Source organism: Dromaius novaehollandiae, chromosome 8, assembly GCF_036370855.1.
Source record: "Dromaius novaehollandiae isolate bDroNov1 chromosome 8, bDroNov1.hap1, whole genome shotgun sequence".
Taxonomy (NCBI): Eukaryota; Metazoa; Chordata; class Aves; order Casuariiformes; family Dromaiidae; genus Dromaius; species Dromaius novaehollandiae.
Window position 1 is genome coordinate 7234696 of NC_088105.1, and position 19948 is coordinate 7254643.

The window sequence follows — 19948 nt, forward strand, 5'->3', positions numbered from 1 at the left end:
ACACATGCAGCACAAATATGAGCATTTCCATACACTGAATGAACTTAGATTTAGTCAGATCCTTCACATATATTCTAGAGTTATCAGTCATGAGAAAGAATGGCAAACCTGTAAAACAAATAAAGTGGCTGCACACATTGTGTGCATACACCGGTGCTTCTAGTGAGCAAAAGCTGCTGCCCACCCATGCCCTGAGCCGGAAGACAAGAATCTCTTCAGAAACGAGCATTTGACATCCTCTAGAGGTATAAATCTCCATCTCATCAAGTAAGGCCTTTCCAAAAGGGAGAGAGAGTTCCAGTTTACAGTGTGGGCAGTGACGATGCAAGGAAATTCATATGAATTGAAAATTTCTAGTGGGAGACTTTCAGCACCTCAGGCATTCACCTGGGACATGGGAAAAGGAACAGAAGCAATGAAAAAAATACTGACCAGCATGACTAACTAACAGCCCTGTGCTGCTCACAACTTCATGCATCTTTCTCAGGTGTTTAACATTACTTATCAATTCGATCAAATAGCTTCCAGGCTCCAAAACAGCAAGCTTCATAAATAAACAGGAGACAAATATTTCTTTCATTTAACATTTTTTGATTTTGGAGTATTTGCCAGGATGCCAGGCACTCAAGCACAAGCCCCAGGAACTCGGAAGCCCTTTCTGAGATGCCCCAGAGTGCGGGTGCTTCAGGCTATGGAGCATTCGCAGCTGCCTTAGACAAGCTAGCAGGAACCCAAGCAGTTCTTAATGGCCCTTGAGCATAGCTCTGGCAGGTTTTATCAAAGAAGTCGTTCCAGAATAACTTTTCAGTTTTGATAATTCAGTAAGTTTTCACGGAAAGAGTTTTGGTGGAAAAACACCATTTTTTTGATAGATATTAATTGGAATTACAGGACCATACTGGTTCTTAAGGCCAAAAAGGAAAAAAAAAATTACCACGGGCTCCTGGCTTTCTTCTTCACCCCTTCCATGTTGCCTCTTAGTCCCCATTCCCCCTACCTTCTTTTTCACACTCCTTTCTTCCCTTTCCGTGCTCCCCACACACTCTCATACCAGGGACCTTTGTGCTCCAAGGCAGCACGTCTCTTGTATAAACACCCCCTCAGAGGCCATGCCCCAGTGCATCTTCTCTGCATGCTCCCCGTACTAGATACTAACCAGACTCCCGATTCCTTCCGCCCTTCTGCCAGGGTTCCCCCACTCTCCCCTCATACTAGGGGCTCTGGTATGTTCCCCTTCTCACGGCCACTTCCACCTAACCCCCATATTTAATATCAATATTGGACACTAGACATAAAAGAACTGTTAACCTGCTGTGGCAAAGCTACATGTTAGAGCAGTTGCATTTTGACCTGAAAGCAGTTTCCAGGAACGTGCCGGGAAAGAAACGAGTGTATATCAAACAGGCCTGACCAAAACTCCCTGAAAGGGAGGAACAAGGCACCACACTCACACTCCTAGCCTCAACCTGCAGCGTCAGGCAATGCAATGCTCTGCACGAAGCGCCAGGGAAAGGGAGAGATGAACTGATAACACCACCACAGCCGTAATCAAAGCAGCAAGATTTGGGGGGTTTTTAAACAGTTTAAGCCAACATATTATTTTCTCCCTCTTCCCCTCGTAAGAGCAGCCAAGAGTTTTCACAGGCCACTCTTCCTAGCGGTCTCCTGTTCCGCAGCTAAGGCTGGAGACTCAGAAGTGTAACAGAAAGGAGAAGTAGTGGTGTCTCAGACAGCTCTCCATCATGAGATCTGCTTATCTGTCTTTTTTTTTCCCCCTTTCTTTCTTTCTAGAGCCCTGACTCAGCAGAGCTTTGGGTTTCTTTCTTTTTAAGTGTTCCCACCAAACCACAGCCTTTTGAAGACACAGCAATTGCCAGTTTCACTCTACTCAGAACAGCAGTTCCAACTAAGCCAAAAACTAAACGTAGGTGTTGCTCGCTTGTAGGCAAATTATGTACAACTCACTCATTCATCTTTTTTGGATCAATGGAAAGAAGGAGTGGTAAGTCCACTCTATGATCTAAAGTGAGTGAGCAATGAAATAAGTACATTGACTTAGGTTTAACAAGCAAGGAAAAGAAACCCACGATCTTCGAACGCATGACAAGCTTATTGTGTCATCTCCCCCTGCCTAAGGAAGCAGTCTCCTAGAAGAGAGATGAAAGATGTGAAAGCAGAAAAAGAAATACTCACGCATATCACCAATCGCTCCTTTTGTGACATTGGTGGCTTTCTTTACTGTCACAGTGAATATGTGGGAATACTGGTGCTCCACCTGAAAGTCAGAGAGTTAGAGGTGATTAAGCTCCAGAACCAAAAAGCATCAAAATAGGTTTCGTTTTGTCCAAAAACTGGAAAAGAGAGATCCCCCAATCGAAACGTAAGTGAAATGCATACTGGATAGAGCATCTTAAAGCGCAACTGCACCCTGTAGCTTTACCGCAAGGTCAGACCTTGTATTAAGGTTGCTTGATTTTCCTGCAGCCACACCTACTTAACAGGTTCTTCATAACACGCTTTTATTTTTTTCCAGTCTCATTGAATAACACTCCTCCTCTCTACAGAACTTGCTTTAAGGCATTTAGTCAGTCAGTGACAAGCCAGTATGGGGGGGGGGGGGGGGGGGAGGCTATTTTACAACGCGCTTGTGTTTGCGATTACCTTCCTCCAATAAAAAATGGGTACAATTATATCTAAGTATATGTTTTGGAGCAGATATACGGATATTGCAGATGCAAGGGACACCATTAGCAATGTAGGGACTCCCCAATTCATTTTTAGTACACATCAACATTCAAAGTGTAGGCGTCCCGAAGACAATGGAGCAAAGGTGAAAAGCAAGCTGCAAAAACATCCACAAGCTGCATTTTTTTGCAGTTTCCAGGGCTTCCCCCTCCCTGCAAAGCCAGGAGCAGCCTTTCCTAAGGGCAGCCAGGACACCACAGTCCTGCATGAGACAGGAAGTAGAAAGAGATGTAAAAAATAAGAAATAAAGTAAAACAGGTTTGTTTTCACTTTGTCTGCATAGTCCGTACGTTTGAGTATCCTACTGAAGACCACTCTGAGCATCACCACCGCACAGGACAAGGCAGACAACACACACCTACGGGGACACAGCACCGAGCTAATGGGTAAATCGTTACGTTAAGCGTTCAATATTAGAGCCAGGAACAGGTCTCAGGCTCTTGCCTCACAGTGCTTACAGGCAAACTGCTGTCTTAACGCCAGTCTTAACTTCACCCAAGCCGTCCGACTGCCCACGCTGCCTGGGCGTGGGTTCGCCCACCGGCAGGGCCTGGAGGGAGCCGACTCGCGCTGCTGCGACGGGAACTCGGGCTCAGGGAGGAGACAGCCTCACGCTCGAGCTCGACCCCGCAGACAGCATCAGCGCGTCCATCCACGCTGCTCGGCTCTTCCAGTTCAAGCCACTGCATCAAAAACATGCCTCCTATGGAACCTCCTACAGATCAGTCACCTACAATATACCGTAATGCCGTATGCTGTGATATACCGCAATAATGTACTGTATAGGCGTACCTCAGGTTTCAACTTGTAACACTGAAATAACAACACCCATCTTATCTCTTCTCAATCATCCATTAACTTTGTGAAATACGTTAAAATAAACATTGCATATCAGTAAATTATCAGGACCAAAACAACTAACCAAGTATTAAAGATCGTATAAGCTATTCCAATTAGAAGGAAAAGTGCTGGAATCAGGAAATTCTGATGTTTATGTACAAATGACCCACAGTATTGTGGTCATAGCACGTGCTTGTTCAGGCTGTGCCTGCGGCTTTCTTGCTATCTTCTTCTCTGGATACCCTCCTCTTTTTCTAGCCCTTTTTTAAAAATAGAAACAGAAGAGCCAGGGAAACCCTCCAATTCATATGTGCTTTAGCTTTCAGCAGTGGCATATGTCTGTATTTACTGATTCAACAACCAGATTCTCCAAGGACCTTCAAGAGGTTCTCACAGCTGTTTCAGAAGGACCGTGGTTGTTTCAGCCAAGTCTCACCATTTCATACCTCTATCACGCACACTCAGAGACCACAACCAAATTAGATCCCTCTCCAATACAAACTGGCAACAAATGACAATTCCTTTAATCTCTTTTCTAAACTTCTTATTTCTTCTTTTTTTGTATATACAAAAATAAATGTTTCTTATACGTTTTTTAAAAAAAAAAAGACCAAACCAAAATTAATCATCTCATGGTAGCAAAGCTGGCTTGTGAATAATTAAGTAACAGTTGAGTCAGGAAGCACTGAAAAATAGCACAGCTGATAGCAGCAGAAACTCCTCCACAAGTCTGAAGTCTGGAGGTTTGCAAAGGGCACAGCCACATCACGGCGGCAAACGCCAAGGAGAAAATGCCCACGGTGACATTAAGGGTATGACTTCACTGCAGACGCTGAGTGACCCAGACACGGAACTGCTGCCTCTCTACCGAGGCCGCAGGCGCCCACACGCCGCGAGGACAGCGGAGGTCCTGCTGCTTCCCGGAGCAAAGGGAGCAATGGGAAGGAGGAGGACTTCTCCCTGAGCAAACTCCTGCCTGCGTTCCCTGTCACACAGCTACCTAAAATTACTCCAGCTCTGTCATTTACATTGTTTCAAGAGCTTTTACGAGCTCCAGAGAACAGCCCCCATCGCAGTCCCTTGTTTTCAGCCTGCTCCTCGGGAGCGCTCGGAGCTGCTCCCAGCGTGCATCGTCTTCGCGCGCCCGTCAGCCTGCCGAAGCGGCGGTTTCGCGATGCAGCCTTGGCCCCAGACCTCGTTCGCAGCAGACTGCTGTAGTTGCCTTGTCATATCCAACCTTATAATTAAAAGAGACAGCCCAAAGTACAAACACGCCGCCCTTCCCCTCATTCTTAGCTGTTAGGAAAGAGTCTGTCCTCATTAAGGCCACGAATCAGAGAGCACTGAGCATTTAGCAAGCGAGGAGGATGGGGCTGTAATTAAGTCACAAGCACGGGACGTGGGAGTGCTGGCTTTAGTTCCCAGCTGCTCTGTGGCCCTCCCGAGTACTTCTGGTGCCCGAGTCCTGCCGGCAAAACTGCCTACGGATACTACCACTTTCAGTCTTCGACTCTGCGTTATGCTAAAGATGCCGGTCCACAAAAAATACTTCTGCAAAATAACTTTCCTGCCTCTCTCAGTTCTATCCATGAAGCACACAGGCCCAAATAAAACATTCACCATTAAACCAAGGATAAATCACCATTTATTAGAATTTCCATCCTGTTACAACGAGAACATCGTCATTACTCCCTATTGTAAGCTGGCAACTGTATTGTTAACCCTATCATGAGAACCGTTTTTTATTGACTTATAAACAGCAAGCCCCGTAATTCCCGCTGCTGTTCTGCCAAAAAAGTTAACTGTGGCATAAGATTTTGTATCCTTTGAAACGAACATGAATACACAGAGGTTTGTCAAAACAACAGAAAAGCATCATCTTCCTCCCCTGCCCGTCACCCAAAATAATACACCAAGACTTATAATTATGAGTTAATATCTGGCCACAATCACGTGCTTGGAAGAAATTTGTGAAAGTATGCTACTAAAATAAGCTATCTCCCTCTTAGCAAAAAAAAAATACACAGAGATACATGGGAAGCTCAAAAGGCTCGATCTTCTCTTATCCCAAAATAAACTTTGTTCATATGAAGAAGTGAGTATTAGCAACCTGAAAAAAGGCTATTTTGCACTTAAGATCCAATTTCTAGGGGTACTAAGACGCTTATATATCCACATTAACAGCTAGCAGGACTTTCAGAAACATTTGTTTGTCAGTTTTCAGAGAGACTAACTTCCATGGAATTTAGATACCCCCCGAAAATACCGTAAGAAATGTACTGACGCTAAATACCTTTACAAATCCAGCCTGTACTAATTCAGATGACTAAGTTGTATTTTACAAAATGACTTATGTTCACCTTAAATCTTGATAAAAATCTGTACATTGCCAACTCCTTAATTACTTCTGAAAAATGGAAGTTGGTATATAAATCACTTAAGTGTTGCAACACTGAGTGGAGCAACATCTGCATACCTTTAAAAACCTGAGCCAAGTTAAAAAATTCAGAAGCTCATAATTAACTTAAAAGCCTAAATCTTATCTTCAAAAGTGACCTGGCTTTAAATATTTTCTTCCACTTTGCTTCCTCCTTGTTCATAAAGTGAGAGAAGGAGAAAAATCTTTACCATACCACCTCTGAACATGTTTTTTTCTGAACTATAAAAGCTTCTATGGGTAGTATCCTCTCTCTGATGGTTCACTGCACCCCTTCTACACACAAGCACAAGATTTTCTGAATATGCAGAACGGCCACTGTGCAGTATCTCCTGCTCCCATGCCAGGACTCTCCATCCCTTCTAACGCCTCCTCCTGCCTCCTTCCTTCCTCTTCCGCCTTTGACTGTTTTTTCTCCCAGTAAAATTTCCCTAATTATCTTATTTCCTCTATTTCACATAAGGCACAAGTATTTTTACATGCATATGTACATAAATGCCACTACATTCCCACTTCTCAACTAGGAAACAGAACATTAAAATTTGCTGTAAGACAATCAGGTTTTGTCTATGTACCTTCTGCACTTACTGAGAAAGCAAGAAATTTGCATGTGTTGAGTATAATATTCTTCACAGTCCAGAATGCACAGTCATTAAATGTAACTCAATCACAAGAAGTACTTACACACATCAGGAAGTTCTGGTATAGATTGATTGTGTAATAAGTATTTATTATTTTTACTTCCTTGACATTAAGTAGGGTATTTGAGCTGGCAACAGGGCTGGAGAAGTGAAAATGTTTGCCTGTTTTCTTAAGTAAAAGATTTTCATAAAGTCCATTCTCCTAACAGGGTATTACGTATTAAGACAGACTCCCTTGCATACACACAGAATTTTTTTTTTAATCTTGAAATGATTTTACCCATTATTTTAATATTTATCCCCAATATCAATGTAACTGAAGACATAAAACATAACAATTTTCTTTAATTCTTTATTCAGTAAATCTAAAAGCATCTTCTGTACAGTCAATTTTGCCTGTACGCGCAGTAACTTGATCAATTTCTTCTTTTATTCCTCCGAGTTTTTCATAAAAGGAGAAGAAAGAAAAATAGAGAGATTGTAAAATACATAATAGTTAGCAGAAAGACTTTTGGAAAACGCAGAGCTCTTAACTGAGTCTTTCAATGCCATATGCCATTTAAAAAAAAAACATCACTTTTGCACTGATATGATTTTGCTGACTCTGAGTGTCCTAAATTTTGGTAAAATTTTCCTTGCAATTTCAATCTTCAAATCAAAAAACCTCAAAGACTTGCATCTCATTTTTTAAGCAGTTATGGTATCAGTTCTTATATTCACAATGTCCCTTCAACAACGATTCAGCCCTGCCAGAGGATTTTAACTACGCATGCTTCTAATGCCTTTTGTTCTCTATGATATCTGTACCGGTACCAAAACAGGTCTTTTATGTGAATATAAACGCGTGCCCCGGAGACCGCTTCCATTCCGGTGCGGGATCAAACATTCCACCCAGGAGAGGGCACTGATGCAAAAAGGAACACGTCAACATACTGTTTTAAAATGCTGTTAAATAAAGCCATCAACCTGAAACATGTCTTTACAGCAGCTATCACAGAACTGTGGTGTAAAACACAAGTTTTACATCTGTTAGCTGCAGACTCATGTAAAGGATGTGACTGCGTGGGGTGGAAACCACATGATTGATAAGAGATCATTTCAAGGAAGCAGACATTATATTTTTAGCAATGCAAAAGTTCAACATTACAGCAAAGGGATGGTGCATATCTTTGAGTATGAATTGCTTTTCCTGCTGTGATAGATGCTGGTTCTGTTACGAAAAGTAGTTGATATGAACACGCCCAACTTGTTTCAGGATTCCAGTTCAGAGAGGAATTGCAATTTCAGTGTTTTCTTTGGCAAGTCACTCGAGCAAAGATATGCGAGTGAACACCACAGCCTAAACTCAGTGTCCAACAAGCAGCAGAGCCAACCCACCGGCTTGCCACCCCGTAAAGGGCAGTCCTGCTCCTGTTTCCCTTCTCCTCCATCTCTTGTCCCCCCTTCTCTCCTTTCACAGCTTGTGCCCACATGGTTCTGCCCTTCCCCTGCACCAGCTCTGACAGCAGAGAAGTTTTTTTCAGTCAGTCTAGCTTTCTGCTAATTCGACAAGGCGAACTGGCTCACTCGGAGATCAGGTGAGGTCCAGAGCAGGTACAAAGGATGCAGCAAGAACACGTGCCTGGAAGGAAGTGGAAAGGAGGCAGCAAGGAGATTTTGGCAGCAGTGTGCTGCACAGCTCATCTCCCTGACCTTTACCCAGAGTTTACAGGCTAATATTTTGAAGTTTCTTTTAAAAATAAACATTACTGATATATACTAGTTCAGTATCCACCAAAATTGCCGGCTTCCCTCTATCCACCCTGATGAAAATGGAAAGAAGTTACTTGTTTAATAGGATTTTATAGAAAAAATGTACTGTAAGAGAAAAAGTTTAACATACATAATGTTATTTTCATAGACAGTTGGTAAAAATTTTCACTGGCAGTTCAGTTTGACAATCAGTATGTGAGAAATTTATATGCAATAAAGTAGTCAAAGTGCTCGTATTTGATTAATGGCATTGAACAGGCAATTCCTTTAAAATCATACTCTCCTGAAATAATACTCATCATGGTAAGTTAGGAGGAGCCTGTATTACGCATTGCCAACAGGCATATGCCAATTATGCATCGGCAACTACACTCATAAAATCATTACATGCTTGTGAAAAATTAACCCAAATATCTTTCAAATTTCATTCAAATAGGTTTCTTCAGAAATTTGCTCTAACCACACTCAAAATTGTATTAAGGAATTCATGATAACGCTAATGCTTTATGCTTATTTAGGGTAACTTCTTACAGAATAAGCTATACGAGACAGCATACATAGAATATTCAAACATACTTACCACGATATGTTGATAGGGATCTATGAAGGACATCTTTGTTTCAATTTCTGTTCAAGACAGCTGCCAGATGCCTAGTTCAACTCCACACTGACGAGACTTCCCAGTTTTTCAAAGCAGGATTTAGAACGGCAGATCTTTAACCACTAAGCAATGAACAGGAATGGTGATTAAAATTCTTATGTTCTTTTCAAAATATGGTCTGTAATAAAAAGATTAGGTGCCCCATTTTAATAAGGTTCCCAGAACTCATTTTTGAAAAGAGAAATTAATTCAATATGCTATGGAGGTATAGATTTCTACTTGCCTGAACCAGAGGAATTTCTTGTGCTTATTTCCTTCACCTTAGCGTAAGAGCATGAACCAAGTATCCTGAATTCCAGTCATCCAAGTGTTTCTATCAGCTCTACAGATAAACAAAACAATAAATCAATTACATTTATCAGTTATATACTTTCCAATGTATACACTTCCACACATTATTATAACAGGATAATCAAAATCATGGGGTAGTTAATAGTCTTTTTACTGTAGTGACAAATTCTTGGTTCCTATATGGTCAGGATAGAAGAAAGGAAGTTCCTCTTTGCACTACACCCTGTGCAGAGAGGAAGATACAAGCATGCGTCCCGCATTCACACCAAGAGGCCTGAATTTTGGAACGGCAAAGCCAGCTGAAGGGAGCGCTAGCGGGACAGTCAGCAACCCGTTGTAGCAAACCTGCTGAGCCAGTTTAATGCAGCTCCTAATACCACCTCCACATGGAAAGCTTTATCTCAAATAGCAGATTCCCAAAGTTGCATCTCAGTGCAGCCAAGAAAGTAGCAGAAAACAAATTCCGGCATCTAATCGCCAGCAGCAGCACAACAGAATTTATCCGACAATTTCCTGCTCAACTACAAATTAGAAGCAACGGTGCCCGCTGTAAATCTGGAAAGAGAGCTGCAATTTAAGCTGTATATAATCTCCCTCACCAACACAGTTATCTACAGAGATCCACGAAAAGCTTTGATGGGCAAACGGCAAATCAGCTCGCAGTATTTAAACAGGTTCTCCATGGGCCACCATGCTTTTGAGAAAACTTTGTGAAGATTTCCGTTGAAGATAGGGGCCATCGGGGCCTTAAATCTCAAAAGCATTTTCGACCAGCAAAGTAAAATAAACAAAAATGTATTAGTCTTTTCTGCATCTCTGAAAATGCAGAAACTGCAGGCCAGGATCAGATCTAAGACTCAGCTGGACAACAGTCACCAACAGAAGCTTCAGAGTGAAATGAAAAAAGAAACCATGCAAGTCTTGGCCTCAGGGAAATCTTTCCTGCTAATCCCCAATTTTTAAAGGACAGGATAAGCCTTAAAGAAGGACTGATTGATGTCACTTCCAAAAGCTCTTGAGAGACCATGTCTAATGGGGTCCATAAAAATTCCGTATAGCTGTGATCATTAAAATAGGCTGTGTCTCTTCTTTGAACCTGTCAGACTTACCAATATCCTGAGGCTAGAAATTCCAGTGGCTTATTTTTTGAAAGTCTAAGGAAGTCTGCATAAGAAAGACTTTAACATACTTTCAGTTCTTGGTTTTCACTTTAGGCAGCTCATTGCCTGGGGGACAAGGACAGGTGAACTTCATCAGAGAAAGGAAGCAGCTCTTCAGACTTGAAGTAAAATCTCTACCGCAAAATATACCATTACTTATGGTCCTGTAATAACAATTACAAAGACTTTTTCAATTTAAATTCTATCAGCCAAATTCAGCAGTGGTGTAAATAGGCAGCCATCGGGGAAGCGGTGTCCTGTCTATACACATATATAATTGGTTTGTTGCATTCCAGTTTATTTTACCTTGTGCCCTACTTGAATGAAACAGGACATTCTGGAGTCTTGGTAAACAAGCCCGACTATATCAGTGATTGAGGGCATGTTGCAAACTTCAAAGGGGATCGAGAAAAGAAGCCAGTAAGGAAACTTTGATCATTATAATGAAGACGAAGTCTAGAAGTTACAAAACAGAAAACACACCATTTCCCTTAAGTGAATAGTCAACTACCAACAAGTTACCATGCCCATTTTGAGAGGATGCACTGAACTAAATTGAGGCTACTGCTCTAGAATTAGCAAAACTGGTTAGACCTAGGAAGAAAAGTCTGGTTTGAGTTACTTGTCTAGCATCCTAGCGGCAGGGATCCAGCTCTCCAGATCATCAGTGAACTGTCTTAGGCATGAGATCATCCCGTCTCTTCCGACAACCCCCCGCCTCATTTATTACAACATCTGCAGGAAATAAATGTGTGATCTTGCAAACAACAGCCTCTTTGATTACACAGTCGCAATGAATCCCTGGGCACCATCTGCCCTCCATGCTGAATGAGGCAAGGATCATGCAGACAAACAAATACGCAACCACGTATTTAACAACTCCACCAGAAACACACACGCACAAAAGGCGAGTTAAGGACAGACAGACAGTCTCTCAGCTGGGGAAGAAGGGCCAGGGAGCCAGCAGACCTTGCTGTGATAGGAAAAGCAGAATGTCCCCTCCTCCGTACGCCTCCAACCAACAGCAGGAGGGATCCCAGCCCGAATAGCACTGACGTTACTCTGGTTTGGAATACTTTGCTGGCTCACGGTCTTTCAGGAAGCCCTAAATACAGGCAGGGACCTGAACACAGCCATCCAGCGCCTTTTCAGACGTGCTAGCGTATCGAGGCACCTCGTGGGGCTGGCAGGTCTGGGGGTAACCATGCTCCTCCAGAAGCCTGCAGGACGTCTGAAGTGCCAGCCGACACCGACGTTCAAGCGACCCGAATGCTAGCTGATGTCCTTTACAGGGGGTTTAATCCAAGTCCCAGTTACTTGACCGTAACATAACTGACAACGAGCCCTTTGAGTCTGTACTACGTTAACCACGTAAGTGGAATTTGGGTTAATCACACTAATGCGTTTGCCTATCGAAAATCTTGCTGCGGCAGAGGAACCAAAATACAGCACCAAGAGAAGCTATCCACTAAGGTCATCGAAAGCCTCCAAGAAAGTCCCGGAGAATGTTTAGCTTCAAGTGTCTGCAGTAAATAAAGCCACGATCCCAGAATAGCCTCTCACATCCCACATAAGTTGTGTCTGTTCATGTGCTCGCCAAAATTAACTAAGCCGACCAGACTGATTAATGATATATCCCTTGATGTTTCACGGACAGATGTCCTATTTGCAAGTTGTCCTGTTGACACCATACTAAGCACAGTGTCCTCAAGAAATCACAGTTTAACTTGGTGACACAATATAGAGAGACAGCTTCCTGCTAAAGTCACACTTTCACTTGAAAATTAATGTCATTTTTTTCACCCAGGTGTAGTTCAAGACATTCAAAGTAAGACGTTATTATTGGGCAAGTGGTTCTGTGTTTTAAGTTTTAAGACAGTTTAAGTTTTAAGACATTATTGTGATCTTAAGCAATTTTCACATGAGCTGACCAACTCAGACAGACACAGCAAGACCAACTATAAAGACCAACCATAAAAAGAGTAAAAAAAACACACAAAAAGAGGTTGACACTGATTATTGCTGGCAAAGTTTTCATTTGCAGTGTTTATCCAATCCCACTGCTACGGATAGTTCAGTTTTATTGGCTATGTCCAGAAGGCAGGACAAGAAGAGTAATGAGATTTTGCTGTTTTCATGCTGGGTATGAGCTTACCCCACAGTCTCACCGAGGGAAAAACCTCCAAAAATGAGTAACGCACAACTCAGTATAAATATCACGACTAGAGTAAGTCTTTAAGATGGTAAGAAAAATCATAAGGGGAGACTGTTTACAACAAGTTTGCCAATTCTTTTTAAAATCAAAGACATGAACAATGAAAAGATAGTCAATAAATGTGACTCATTAGTACAGTCACCAACGCACAAGATGATATGATAAAATGGAGGGCACAGAATAAGCTAAGTATTACTCAGGTTTTTGGTATGAATGTCACCATCCACTTTTATCAAATCAGATTGCAGAATTTCATTTGGTTGCAGATGGATCCTGTGATTGTACAATAGAAATAACAAATAATCGGTTTCTACATGATTTTGCCAAGCATCCTGGAAAATTACTGTAACGGTCTTTCTTAATTTAGGTCTTCCCACACAAGAAATAAGGCTTATCTCTTACTCTGGGCAGAGCATCCCTCACTCCATTTTCACCACAAATAAAGAGTTAGAGGCTTTGTCAGCCTACAACGATTGCAGCAAGGCTTTGCTTCCCATGCCTTGCAAGGAGAGCCTGGGGGACGGGGAGGAAGGATTACACGTAGAAAAGCAAAAAGCTCAAAGAACGCAAAGAGCCAGTGAAATTAAGAGCTGGCTTCTGTACAGGTATAACATTTTAGCAATAAAACAAGCTTAGCTGGAAGTTCGACAAAAACCATCTTTAAATATCTTTTTAATTCAACGAATTGGTCTCCAGAGCAAGTTACACAAACCGTTTTTTCCCAGGATTTCTGACTCCTCAGTGCAGCAAGCTGTAGCATCACCCAGCGCGCACACACACGCTGTCATGCCTGCACCGCACTGATGCTGGAGGAAGGACTGCGCGCCAAACGTGCGTCCTGCCATCGGACACTTCCAGCGTCTGTCACACGTGACTCAGCGTCCCAACCTTTACGTTCTGGTTTTGGATTGTGTATCCAAAACAGGAGCTCTGGCCACCGCTGGGAATAAAGGGGACGACTGTGCTCCACTTCCTCTGGTCCGTGCTGCAACGACGCGCGACGCAGCAGTCGGAGCGCGTGGCGGGTGTGCCCTCACGGAAACGGCGCAGGGCTTTCTAGTAAAAGCTGTCATCGACAAACGTATGACGCGGAGATTTTTCAGCCACTCTTTCAAACGATGCTGGTAACATTCACATGGAAATATTCTATGACTATTGCCAAGCTACTCTTTGAATACGTAATAAAAATGTATGGTTCACACATGAACACAGACACAAAGGCACATGCAGACACCTCTACTACATATGCTGTATTCATAAGGGGACAGACACAGTGAACTTACTGCTAAGGAAGATTTCTTTCAGGCAGACTGATACAAAGAAAAGATCTTTAAAAATAACTGGTTTAATAAAACAAACGCTAGACCTAATGGGATAACCCAAACTCCCTACCCATTTTCGGGAGAGGCAAATGGACCAATAAATGTATCCTTGATCTTGTATTTGACACCAGGCAGCCACACAGGGCTGAACCACACGGAAATAAAGCCTGTCTTCCTCTAAACAGCCAAACTGTCGGTAAGAGACCTGCGGTCCAAAATCTGAACTGTTACAGGAAAAAGTCCTGAGTTACCAGCTTGTGCCTCGAGCCAAAGTTACATCAGTAGAGCGAGGACAGTATTGACTCAGAGTTTTGACTATTCAGTGCAAATCTGGAGAAGCCTTTGCTGTGCCTCTGGCCCGGCGCTCCTCTCCGTGCTGGGTAAGCAGCACGTCGCCTGCCCGCTGTGCAAGGGAGTAGAAGCTACTCTGGCCTTCCCTGAGCTTCCCCTTTCCGTGCTGTGCATCCAGCTGCTTTTCCGAAGCCGTCTCCACTCCTCCGCCGCCGACAATCCCTGCCACCCGCGTTCCAGCGACCCGCAGCCTGTGCCTGCTGGTTTCCCTGGGCTTTCCCCGGTCCAAACGGCTTGAATTTTCTGCTCCACCCTTTCCATTAAGTTCAGAGTAAAAGCAGTAAAAACGCCAGGCTGCAGAAGGAGCTCTAGTGCTGATTTACAAAGACAGCCCTGGATGGGGTCACGCTTGCTTCGTCTCTGAGCGACCGCCTGGACGGCTACCGGCAGCAGCACCGCCGAGCCCTGAGAGGAGAAGGAAAAGGATGCAGACCACCACTGAGGGGTGCCACTCTGCCAGCCACGGCTCTAGAGCTGGATTAAAACTAAAAATGTTGCTTAGACTAAAAAAAACAAAACAAAAAACACTGAAAATTTTTCTATTTATCCTAAGCAAGAGACTATTTCACGCCTTATTGTGATCCGATACTAGCAGCAGTAAGGGGCTAGATACATTAACAGTAACACACACGCGCGCACACACACACACACACACACACACACAGAGTAGCAAAAAAGCTATAACTGCTAGCAACCAAGATCTTAAATGTGGCCTCCAGGACACAAACAACTTAATTCACTAAGGAGCCACAAACAGTGACTCAAGAGGTAAATGGTGAATGATCAAAGTCTGTAAGAAACCCCAAATATGCACCATCTCTTGTCAAAACAGCTTTGCAAAATTAGGGGCAATTGTGGGACTTTCACGGGTTTTTTTCTGGTGCATGGAGCATTGGTCACAGTCAGAGAAAGTTCACCAGAACTTACATGAGCTACAACCACTCTCTTACACAACTGTCTATGCTTTTATTTTAACTATTCCTTAAGACACCGATGGCTTAGCACCCTCCTTGACGAGTCAAACTTTCTCTCAACATATTAAAACACTGGTTGAGCTGCCTGTTTAAAGGGAAGCGACTGCCACGTATTACAGCACAGACGACTACACATAGATCAAGCAACAAAACAGTTCTTGGGCAGAAAGTGTCAATCCGTCAAAGTAAACAGCTTTTTACTGGAGGTCCACATCAGTTTTGATAAAACTCCTTTTAGGAAAGGTTTGCACGTCTCCGGTACGTCTGCTCAGGTCACTCTCAGCTGTGAGAGACTCGCATTCCCATTCCCATATAACCCGATTCAGACGACGAACGTGAATTTTGGTCTCCCACATCCCTGATGCTTGCTCTTCTTTGGCCCATCATTTGGGCACGCTGGAATGACTCCAAAAGGTGGGACCGCCCCAGGACCACCAATATATTAGACTTCTGGTCCGCTCCAGCGTGCAAGAAATTCAGGGTCAAATCCTTCGTGTGAACTATGCAGAAAACAGGTTTGACGCTACCCTCCTTCCTCACACATCAGTCAGTCCCTTGGCTCCCCATCTATCCCAGCACCATCCTGCTCTGCTCTGCTCAACACCACCAATCTTTCTGAGCTTCCTTCATCAGCATTTATATAGTATTATAGCTGGTCTTAAATAGAATCTGTGTAAAAATAGTAATACTAAAAGAGAGGAAGGAACTGGATGTAGAAGCCAGGCTCAGTTCATATGACCCTCCTTACTTGGCATTTGCTGGCAAAAAACACTTTTACAAGCAGCAAAACCTGTTTTCCTTCCCCTTTAGCCACATCAAACATACCTTTTTCATGCTTGCATTACTTCAGTTCCCAAATTATGAGAGATAGAAGTTCAGGTACACATAGAAGAAGATAAGCCAGAAAAAAATCCCAGTCTTTAATTTTGAGACAGCAATACTCAATGAAATTTGCCATAATGACAATAGTCATTTTTGCAGAACACTGTGGATTTGGGGAGAGAAGACGATCTAAGCAGACAGGATTATGAGACATGGTTTCAGGTTATTATACTTACTTCTGACTCAGATTGGACTTCGTGACTGGGATTTAATGTTTCTATATCAAAAATACCCTTGTAAAATTAAACCAGTACTCGCTAGGCTACAGAAGAATTGAAAAGCTCATTGGTGTGAAAACCAAATAATATTTGGAAGTATGTCACAGTTAAATGTAGTCAGCCACTTCACCAGGAAGGTTTGTATGAGCACGTGCAATTCAAAATGGAAAATGCCCAGAGAAATGCAAAACGTTGGCAGCTGTTTGCAATTATAAAAGAACCGCTTTTGAGTACTATCAGCACAGACATCACACCAACTTTCTATAGCAACCTTCAACTGTCTGATAAAGAGAGTTTGCAAACATGATCACTGGTAATGACACTGAACACAAGCAAAACCTAAAGTAAACTGGATGTAAGTAAAGCTAAGATTTGCTTCCTAGCCGCTTCCCCTTAGATGCTGTACCAGTTACTATTTTCATTTATTTGTCTTGAAGTTTTTTTACGAGTGCTATTCTCGATTCACAGCTGTGGAGTCTGGGTTATGAAAGGGAAAGGTCTTTTTCCCACTCAAGTCAACAGTCTAAACACTCTACTCATGAAGTCTCAGCAGATACGTGCCTTTATCAAAGCATAAATGGTGACAGAAAAGGGGGTGTTGCACTTAGGCAGGCGGTTAGAAAGTCAGCATCAATTCTCATTAGGTTAAGGGAGGAAAGGGTTCAAGTAAACCAGCAACATAAGAATGGTTAGCTTCTTATTTTGCAAAAATTGTCTAGTCAAGACATCACCTTTATTCCAGATCTTCATGCAGGTAGGTATCCACATTCATGAAACCTTAAGAACAGAACTACCTCAAAAGCCACAATCTTGCAAAAGTAATTCTCCCTTATACGCTGCTTTCGGAAAGAGGATACACAAGATTAACAACCAGAAAAGTACTAACTAGTTACACTCCAAATGTCTACACAACCAGTCACTTTCTCCCCAAAATTATTTTCAGTCCTTCTAGAAAAGCACACAGAACTGAAATGCTGTGCAGCAACCGCTGTCTTTGCATAGAGACAAGCATTTGCATGTTAAGTACAAAAGGCACAATTTATCTGACAGAGCATGTAAAGTCATGGTTTAGGCCACGGAGAGTTGCTACGTGCTCGCAGAACTGCCCATGAGAGTTACCTGTTCTCCCACTGACGTTACTGCGTTACGGAGCAGGTCAGGAGGAGTACTGCGTTTGGGGCTGCTCATTTGCTTTTAGCTGCCCAAATTAACATCCCATTGACAATGAAATAAATTAAACGCATGAGAATGCAGTTCTAGCAGTTAAGCCTCATTTATAATCTATACCCTGGAGACACAGAAAAGACCTGCAAGGAGGTTTTCCAAAAGCCAGATCTTTCCATTGACTGGTCTGGCAAATGCAGTAAACCAGACTAAGACAACCCATACACAAGCATCCACCTATGTTTCTTACTCTGTTGTCTCCACCTATCTCAATGTCCCAGTTATCAGTCTCGTTTAACACTCAAGTCTTCTGAAATGTAATCTCTTGGGGGCAGGGACAGTCACTTATTAAAATAAATATGCATTTTCACAAATCTTACTATAATCAATGTACATATACAGCATTACAATCAGTGTAGGTATATAAGGATAATTTATCGTACGTGCACATCCCTACAGATCTTGGCTGAGGATCTAAGCACTGTTGTAACTTAGATAATAGTAGTAGGAAAAGAAATACAAGTTTTTATGCTGAAATCATTTTAAGGAATAAGATAAATATCAAAGATGAGCCAGTTTAATGGCTTTATTATCAGATAGTCATAGAAAAATACAAATGTGACAGAGTCAAATCACCTACCACTATGAACTTGTGTACGTGGAAGCTTCTGACCCTACTTTTACCATCTCCTCCCTAAATCCATATATTTAGGGATGAAGGCTTGAGTGATGGAGAGAGCGGGAGAAGGATACTTGTTTATCAATAATCTATTTTATATTTTGCAAAATGTTGTGCTTTCAGTATCCTGAGGCAGTAAAAATTAAGAGTGAGCAACATTTAAATAAGTAGTTAATCTTGTCCTGGAAGTGCCCGTTTTTCTCCGGGGATTACCTGAAGAGTCCTGGCAACTCCCGAGACTTCTACAATGTCTGTGTTTGTCCGTCACAAAACCAGCCTCGGTTGTGCCACAGTACCAAGCCCAGACCCCCAAAGCTTTCATCAGTACATGTATTAACTGCCCTGAAAGCCCCAGCATACAGCAAAAGCGTCAACAGAGATGGAAACCATCACATCCAGCAACTGTCCTTTGGTAAAAGACAATGTTTTGGGAGAGAAACCAGTGTCCGTGTCCTAGCCATCCATGCCCGCCAGCTGATACGGGAGCAGCAGAGGCTTCAGAGTTACCGCTGGTGATACCCTGCCAATTCAGCTCCGTTCAGCCTGGCACGTGAAACTAAAAACCTTGGGCAACCTCTGCTAAAGGGACTGCTACACCCACGACCGGTGATCAAGAACACAGGTTTCAATACGAGTGTTAGAGAGAAAAGTGAATAAAATCTGTACAGCGATGGTCCCGTAGTCTCTCAATATATCTCTAATATTCTTTCCTTACCAACACCGTGGTCTTATTTTCATAAAGAGCATTTTGTGCTGCACAGCACTTTCGAGCTGAAGAACTAGCTGATCTTTCTGAAGAAAGCCCACTGGTTCTCTCTCGCAGTATTGCCCCAACATTTCTCATTTGCAAAAACTAGGCTAAAGTTTAAAGGTTCACTCATGACTTTTACTTTCCCCACAACTCGTTAACAGAACAAAGCGGTTTGGGGCCGCTTGGTGTTTTGTTTGCAATTGTTTGGTGGGCCACTTTCTCACGTCTTACAGACCACCTCCAGTGCCTTCGCCACCATGGGCTGAGTAATACCGCTCCAGACGTTGACACACAGCTACTGGAAATTGGTACAGTCAGGAAATTTGTATCATTTCTGAGGTAAACAGTAAATGAAAGCCCTCAGGAAAGTCTGAATATCGGTTAAAAAAAAAAAAAAAACGAGAGTTCTTTTGAAAGTGTGCTGTTACTACATCACGTTATTATAACCTAGGGCAGTGATGAGATCATTTCCATTACTAAGGCAGGTTCTGGAATTTGTTTTTCAGACTAGTAAAAAAAAATAGTTATATCACTCAGGGATGGGAAACACACATGAGGCAGAGTTCATCACCTCTCAGGAATATGATAGCTAATAGTGTAGCCACTGCCCATGGATTACAAGGTGTTTTCAGTTAGAAAGAGGTTGTCAGAGAATGAAATAATCGCAGACCTTGTAAGGCAAACTTGTTAATTCAGTTGAAAGATGTGCCCAATGTGGGTGCCCAAGACACATCCCACAGGCTTTAGCAGGGTCCTCAACTGCCAGCTCAACTAGGGCTTCACAAAAAATACACGAATTCATTGCTTAAATAATCATACGTGGACTATTAGCCACAGATACTTCGGACATTTCTTTCTCTTTAGA

At 42.6% G+C, this 19948-nt stretch overlaps 1 protein-coding gene across 5 annotated transcripts in view; it reads right to left on the reverse strand.

Moving 5' to 3' along the window:
• The window catches only part of PLA2G4A (phospholipase A2 group IVA), a 119844-nt gene that overhangs the window by 58851 nt on the left and 41045 nt on the right, over positions 1-19948 (reverse strand). For 2 of the 5 annotated variants that reach the window (XM_064515547.1, XM_064515545.1), the window contains exons 2-4: positions 9300-9398; positions 8996-9138; positions 2194-2275 (exon numbers count right to left, since the gene is read on the reverse strand). In XM_064515547.1, coding sequence (XP_064371617.1) covers positions 2194-2275; positions 8996-9028 — 115 coding nt within the window. In that variant the 5' untranslated portion in view covers positions 9029-9138; positions 9300-9398. Of the gene's footprint in view, positions 1-2193; positions 2276-2397; positions 2464-8995; positions 9195-9299; positions 9399-19948 lie in introns of those variants that run through there. The other 3 variants (XM_064515546.1, XM_064515544.1, XM_064515549.1) reach the window with 2 other exon arrangements.